This window comes from Epinephelus fuscoguttatus, linkage group LG6 (genome assembly GCF_011397635.1).
Source record: "Epinephelus fuscoguttatus linkage group LG6, E.fuscoguttatus.final_Chr_v1".
NCBI classification, from domain to species: Eukaryota; Metazoa; Chordata; class Actinopteri; order Perciformes; family Serranidae; genus Epinephelus; species Epinephelus fuscoguttatus.
The window spans coordinates 26269561-26277127 of record NC_064757.1 but is presented as its reverse complement, the minus strand read 5'-3'; the positions used below and the strand labels follow the sequence as shown (position 1 = coordinate 26277127).

Genomic DNA, 7567 nt, shown 5'->3' with positions numbered 1-7567 from the left:
GTATACTGATTGTGTTTTAGGTATATTATTTTTTGAGAAATTTCCTCTTTTTAAGATTAAACATTTTGCTAAATATTGGTGAATATTTAATAACACTATTTCCATTTTAACCACTGTAACAAAGCAAAAACAGACCACCAAAAGTTGAGATTTATACAAAACTGTGACAAGCTTTTATTTTACAGTTTTATAATTCATAGATTGTACAAAACCTGAAACAGCAGCACACAGTAGATTAAAAAAAGGCACAATCTGGTGCTAAAGGTCTTTAGTGTAAATTTTTTCATTGAATTTAATTACTATAAAAACAGACAACACATTGAATGCATCTCAGGATTGTTCAGTTGACTTCCACTGTTGCTTATCACAGGCCTTGTCTCCATGTGGGAACAGCTCTGAAACACAATGACAGAAGGTTTCAGTGTTTCAGACATCAACCCACACATTCCTTAATATGAACCTAGGACACGTTCAATCTGAAAACGCTTTCTGGGTTGATCGAAATGTTTCCATAATACAGTGTGAAACGACGTGCAACAGTGTGCAACAGGATTTGAGGTATGTGTATGTTTTCTTTCATTTGGTGGGTGTGTAAGTGGTGTTAAATCAGCAGTGATGTTTCTATAAACCAAATTCGATCCTTACCTATTGTACGTACAATTTCTGTATTTAGTTCACACTTGCTTTGACAATATAACATATGTTTCCCATGTCAATAAAGCTCTTTGAGTCGAATTGAATTAATTACCACCATATTAAAAGGTAGTGCATAACAAAACACTGTGTTCAACACACCTGTTTCTGCCTAACAAATGTTGTGGGCTAGTGACTGTATAAATGTTTAGGCAATCACACCTGTGAAACATCTGTAACATAGGCCCTCCTCCTGAAGGTCCAATGTGTTTCATTCGCTCTTCCCATCCCTTAGTGGGACGGGTAAGCCTGGAGGGGTCTCTGCTGATGTGACTGTCCACCTGAATGAGGAACAAAACCATGTTTATTTCAGGTATTTAAATTTGTGGTTAAATGTTTCTCTTTTTGTTTATCATTTGACTTGTTCACAGAATAACTCTTACTTTCTCTTTCAACTTAGCAGTGATTCTCTTCTGTCTTTCCTCTTCCTCTTTTTCCCTCAGCTGTTTCTTCTGAAGCTTTGCCTCCACCTGTTTAAGGTCCTGCAGAAAGGCAAAGACACCCTTTGGATTTTACATACCATAGTGACTTGTCTACTAACATTAACCTCACTATTTATTCAGACATTTGAAAAAAATGTACATTCCTTAAATACATCACGACCTCACATAACAAAACGGTGCTCTTGCAACTGGAGTTTCTCTGCATCTCTGTGATTCTTAGACTCCATACCCTCTCATTAAAGCGTTTGATGCCCTTTGTTGCCTCCCTTCTCCTCTCCTCCATCTCCCTCTCTTCCTCCTCTCTTAACCTCCTCCTCTGTTCCTCCTCCTCCTCTCTCTTTAGTCGTAGCTGCTCCTCAATTGTCAGTTTCACTTCCAGCTGGCGGCGACGCTCTTCCTGATAAACAGAAATAATTTTGATAAAGCCAAATATTTCTTTCAAACATGCACCTTTCAAACACACAAAGCACTATCTTTGATGATAAATTACCATAACTACAGTACCTTTGCCCGCCTCCTCTTCTGTATCTCCTCTGCCAGCCTATGCTCCTCTTCCTGTTCCTCGTTTCTTCTCTTCTCCTCCCTCCACTCCTCCAGTTGACGTGCTGCCTCCCTCTTCTCCTCCTCAGTTCTTAAACAGAAGATGATAGAACTAACTAATAAAGATGTGACACCAAGGTGACAATAACAAAGACTATGAGCAAACAAAGCCCTCAAATTCCCCTGTACTCGAGGCGACCAATCAGACACCTCCAGTGCTCATGAGATCTGGTCAGATCTTATGACTTGAAGGTGCACTTCACTGCTTTGGCCATGAAATCAATGTTTGCTTTTTGTTTATTTGCTTGCTCTACTTCTGACTCACCTGTGTTGGTGGGCTTTGCTCTTGGCCTCCTTCTCCCTCCTTCCTGCCTCCTCCGCCTCCTCCTGACTTTGTATTCTGGTCTGGCGTTCCTGATGCTTGCTGGCTTTCCACCGCTGAATAGCCTGGGTATGGAAGGAAAACAAAATGGAAATTGATGGAAACTGCAAAAATATTTAGAGGACAGTACCAAAGCTACCAAACACCTCTTCCTGAGCTCCAGGTTAGGTCGTGTTTATACAGAATAAAAAGAGCCTGGATGCAGTGACACGAGATGGATTGGTTTTTGAAATGAAAAATGTGATGTGGGAGACAACCCTGTGCCAGGGATGTCAAGAGAATATTTCCTGAAGAAAAAGGAACATACTTCAGAAAGCCATCACAACATTTATGGGCTGGTGCCAGAGTAACCACCTCCAGATCAATGCAGGAAAAAACAAAAAGCTGGTGGTGAGTGGACATTGAGATGGTGAAATCTTACAAGTACCTGGGTGTTCATCTGAACAACAAACTGGACTGGACAGACAACACTAATGCACTATACAAGAGAGGACAGAGCAGACTCTTATTTTATCTTATCTCTTACCTTATTTTGACAGCTAACAGTGACATAACACATACTTACAGCCCAGTTTTTTTTTACCTTGTTTTTGGTCATGTAATGTTTTTTATTATTTATCTGGGAAGGTGGTCCTCTGAATTTTTTCTAACAATCTAAAGTGGGCCTTAGGTTACAAAAGGTTGATAACCCCTGATTTAGAGCACATGTAACTGCTCTCACATTAATAAAAACACGAAAATGGCATAAGACTTTCATCTTGGTGAACTGTTAGAAAGCGAATCATAGACCCCAAACACTGCCTCCAGTAAAGAAGGTGGTGGCCGTATGCTACCTCAAAACCAATGTTTGCAATCTGCCATAAAGTGGAAAGAAGATCAAGTAACTATGTATGGTTGAAGCAGGAAATAACAAGATATTTCCACCACAAATTGATGCAGAAAAAGTCACAAAATCAAGCACAGAAATCTGCAGCAAGTGTTTGCTGCTTAAAATTTCTTGGGAGGGGACCCTCAGACCCCCTGCTTAATATGTGCCACCCCAAATATTAAAAAAAAACCTACGCCCTTGATGAGATGTGGTGCTTTTTCTTATTTTTCATCGCCACATGCTGCTTGATGTGATGCTCACAGCTTGAGGACTGTTATGTTTACAATGCAACTGTCACAATGAGGTTCGCTTTCCTTTAGAGCTCATACATGTGTTATGTGTTATCTGTACCTCTCTCTTTCTGTCCTGCAGGTGGATCAGCTCCTGATACCAGTCCTCATGTTCCTCTATCTCCTCCAGTGTTTTACCAGGCAGGTACAGCTTAGCCTCCTTCCTGTAGGCTGCTCTCCCACTGTGCTTTGTCCAGACCTGTACATTTGAACAGATTAGAGTAAGTCAGACAGGGATCCTGCGGCAACTGACCTTTGGCTTAGCATCTGCTTAAGGTGCCTGAGGCAAAACATCGAACACTGAGTTTAAGTGGTTGTGTTCAGTGACTGTCTACAATGATCTGTGAGTGGAAGATGGCAGAAGAAAGTTATCGAAGAAGAGTAACAATAATGTCTTACTTTGAGGAAGGCTTGGTGGTCATATTGGTCCCAGCCACCACAAGGGCCTCTTGTCTTCAGCAGGAAAGCCTCCAGTGCTCTGACCTCTGCAGGGAGGTCTCTGTCCGGGGGTTTGGTCTTAAGGAAAAAATAACACCATGAAGGCATGGCTCAGAATTCTGGACGCATTTTGAAAACAGACACTGAGAACAAGATACGTTTTTTGCCTGTCGACTCCTAACACTACACAAAATATACACTTATACAGTAACACTTTCTCATAATTTAAAACATGTTTGATTTTTTTTCGTCTCAAGAGCTCAGAAGGTGTAACATCTTCCGTTATTTATATTGCACAATCTAATTCTAAGATTCAATATTCAAACACAATCCCGGCTCTCCCTCCTCTTTTCATTGTATAATGATGTACAATAGAGAAAATACAGAAAAGAGGAAGATGAGGAGAGGCAGACCTTAACAGTGGGGGCTGTGGGTAGTTTGGGGTCTAATTTTACAGCAAGGCTCCAGTTTTCAATCTTCTTCTCATAAGCAGCGATCTCCTGTCTGCACGTCCTCTCCTCCTTCATAAGTTCCTCAAAACTGAGAGAAGCCGAGACACACAGAGCGACCAATCATATTTCATGTACAGTTAATTTATTAGAATTAATGTATTCATAGCAAGTGTGGTGCAAACACTGATCTGTAGCTGTAATTTGTCTGCCTGCTTGGGTGAACACTGGCATGTAATAGTTTAACTTTTAGTTTGACTCTGAGAATGTTGTGCTGAGGTGTTTTTATTTAACTACATTTTTGTTCACTGGATTAAAAACGTTGCCCATCATCGAGTACTGGATTGCATTCTATTAAACAGTGTGTTTGTAATATTTATAACACAGTGTTCTCCATGTCTGTGATTAACTGAACATCAACAGTTGAAGATAATATTTGTTAAAAGAATACTTCAACTGTAAAATGACTATTTGTATAGCAATTACTCACTGTGCTGAATTTGGGAAGAAAATTCTGTTTTTCTCGCATGCCTCCACAGTGAACGAGTAATCCAAAAAATGCGAAAATTCTTCCTGAATTGAAGTAAACTGGGACCAGGTTTAACAACAGCAAACCTATATCGAAACTCAAAACTCATGCAGCATAATCCAAGTCTCATTTATCCAGCTGTATTCTCAGTATTTCCCAAACACATGCAATTTCATGTAAACATTATGATTTAAAACACTTCTTCTTACATGTAGTGCGCCCTGAGCATGCCTGAACATGCACATGCATATCATCTCTGCATGTGCCCAGACACGCTACTCAGCCATGCCCTGGGCTGTTCATATTAACATGTTTTAAATCATTAAGTTTTCACAAATGCCACGTGTTTGGGAAGAACTCAGCATACAGCTAGATAAAAGAGACTTGGATTATACTGCATGAGTTGTGTGAGAGCTTGTAAACTGATAGTTTTGATATAGTTTGATGTTGTTAATGTTGTCCCCAATCAATCAATAAATAATTGTTATAATAACTGACATACAAATGATTATCTTGCAGGTGAAGTATTCCTTTAAAGTTATTTTGTTAAAGTGCAATACATTTTAGGCTTTACTTCTATTTTTCTGGCGTCTGAGTCAAAATCTAAACTAACTAAAATGGCTAGTATTGGTGTGTCCTGTTACCATGACCGCTGCTCCTCCTTTAGGGTGTTGATTGAGATTTCCACCTCTGACATTATTTCCTCCAGTCTCTCAATCACTGAAAACCCAGGAAGAAATGCGGAAACATTATTTATTGATTTACTGATTTTCATTGAACATGATTATCACCATGCTTTGTACTGAGCATTGCACAACCTTACAGTAGCATCTTTTCTATTGATGTAGCACAGGGAATCTGAACTTGCTTTGCTCGAGGGCCACTTTTGCAAAATGACAGGAGGCAAGGGGAAAGTTATTCAATAAATGCCAATAATATTTATAAGATAAAATGAAAAAAACGAGGCAAATACTGGGCAGATTTCGATGTATTTACCTTTAAAGTACAAAAAATCCCTGTGTGAATCAATTTACTTTCATTGTGAATTTGAAACTGGTTGGTGGACCACTCGGTACCCTATTGAGGGCCAGATTTTTCCCGTGGGCTTTGAGCAAAGTACCACTGATGTATCAGAATGGCACAAATACTGATATTAATGGTGACAAAAATACTGAATGGCTCAGTAAACAATAGAATAACACTGTATAATTGTTTAAAGGTATTATAAAGAAACACTGTTAGGTATAAAACTTACACTCAGGAGTTGGCTTCACGTCTGTTAGCTGTCTCTGAAACTTCCTTACACCATTATGAATCTTCACTAGCTGCTTCTGAAGATTTACCTCTAAAGACAAAAGATGCATAAAATTGTGAATAGTAATTTTTTATCAACTTTGGTTTACTGGTATTACTCCACTCAACAGTAGAGTATTTTATACCCCATGGTAATAATGCTGTCTCAGGGGTCCTGTCACCCTGACACATTCAAACATCTGGGGGAAATGTTAGGAGACTGCAATGCAAAGAAAGACCCACTCTCAGCATTTCGTTCTTCCTCCAGCACTTTCTCGTACTGCTCCAGTTCTCCAGGCACATCTGTCCACCCATTCTTCCTGCACTGAACACTGAGTGTCCTCTCCTTCTCCAACTTTTCAATGCTGTGAAGAGAGACATATATTACATCATTAACAGGTGAAGACACACCAATTTTAAGGTAATGATGGATATCACTTATTGTGGTGCTCTCTTGTCATTTTATCCAGCCACTGTATCTAGAATTAAATGTAAAATAAAACAGAATAGCTTCACTTACAGCCTCCTGTTTTTCTCAGCTTCCCTGAGAAACAGTGCAGCTCTCTGCCTCTGATCACTGCAGTCACTGCTGACAGGAGGTGATATGCAGAGCTGCTGGGTACTGCTGGAGTCTCCATCTCCCTGCTCAAGTTCATTCAGTGAAAGGAAAACACAAATGCTGCTCATAGTGTACTGTATAACACCTGCAGGTGTCAATTTAATCCAGTTTGGATGGAGCGTCCTCAACCTGTCCGATAATGGAACACGGAGATCCTCGTTAAATGGCACCGCAGCACAATCGGTAACCAAGGGACATACAAGGCATCCATTTTCGGACAGAAGCTAGTAGGAGTGATTTATCCTCTTAAAAGTGCTACAAACACTCCAAAATAATTACACAAATTAATGACAGTAAATGCTGACAGTAAATGTATATCAGATAGCGGTGCTTTAGTGGCTAGTGTGTAAAGCTAAAATAAAACCGTTAAGTTAACATTAGCAGGTGCTCTTCCTCTCCTGTCACTCAGCTAACGTTAACGTTAGCTAGCACTGGACCGCTAGCCCGTCACTACATCATATCTCCTGCTTTCCCTGAAAATATTAAACACTTGAGATAATTAAAATGTTGTTGACTAACTAATAGGTTTGAGCACAACTACAGTAAATAGCTCTGTGATAGTTACCGAGCAGTGTTTTTCGGCACATCGTGTGGTTGCTAAGGCGGCCATGTTTGAGGGAACCTGTAAACCAAATTAACTTTATTCAAAACAGTGCTGCTGTAGTTAGTGGTTCATACCAGCAGAGGGAGCTGCTTATCATTAGACGATTAGATCTAAATACTGGACTAAACTGGAGCATATTAGTACTGTACCAGCTCCCATCAGGACCTGATGATCAGACTTCATTATAGGAGACAAACCTCATGTAACCTGGAGAATGACAGGGGCCTAAAATACTGGAATCAGCCTATAAAACACCCACCATGTGTAGCTGATAAATGTAAATTCATCCTAAGACTGCCAGTCTCCCAAATTAAAGTACTAAATCTACCTAAAACAAGATCTTACTGTCCTCAGTGGTGGCCTGATAATCAGACTGACTTCCCTTTTGGATTATGGAGATTTAAGGGGGATTCAGAAGT

General features: G+C 39.9%; 1 protein-coding gene across 2 annotated transcripts; it reads right to left on the bottom strand.

Annotated features, from left to right (window-relative positions):
* Positions 1-161: 161 nt before the first annotated feature.
* Positions 162-7354, bottom strand: LOC125889775 (coiled-coil domain-containing protein 112-like). Of its 2 annotated transcripts, none has more exons than XM_049577909.1 (14): positions 7110-7354; positions 6446-6567; positions 6169-6290; positions 5888-5977; positions 5277-5352; positions 4068-4194; positions 3616-3732; positions 3278-3415; positions 2002-2123; positions 1641-1767; positions 1366-1533; positions 1077-1175; positions 856-974; positions 162-395 (listed from the first exon to the last, which is right to left on the bottom strand). In XM_049577909.1, the coding sequence occupies exons 1-14, from the start codon at positions 7152-7154 to the stop codon at positions 365-367; spliced, it is 1503 nt and encodes a 500-aa protein (XP_049433866.1). In that variant the 5' UTR covers positions 7155-7354; the 3' UTR covers positions 162-364. The 2 variants fall into 2 exon arrangements, with proteins under 2 accessions (XP_049433866.1, XP_049433865.1); XM_049577908.1 differs by having other exon boundaries at positions 6446-6570; positions 7110-7353.
* Between the last annotated feature and the right edge of the window lie 213 nt (positions 7355-7567).

What these genes read in the sequence shown, in the direction of transcription:
- LOC125889775 (XM_049577908.1), bottom strand. Translation starts at nt 7,154, where the DNA reads ATGGCCGCCTTAGCAACCACACGATGTGCCGAAAAACACTGCTCG. An exon ending in TCAAACGCTTTAATGAGAGG is followed by an intron (nt 1,176 to 1,365) that starts GTATGGAGTCTA and finishes GCCTTTCTGCAG; the next exon opens with GACCTTAAACAGGTGGAGGC. An exon ending in CTGCTAAGTTGAAAGAGAAA is followed by an intron (nt 975 to 1,076) that starts GTAAGAGTTATT and finishes TTCCTCATTCAG; the next exon opens with GTGGACAGTCACATCAGCAG.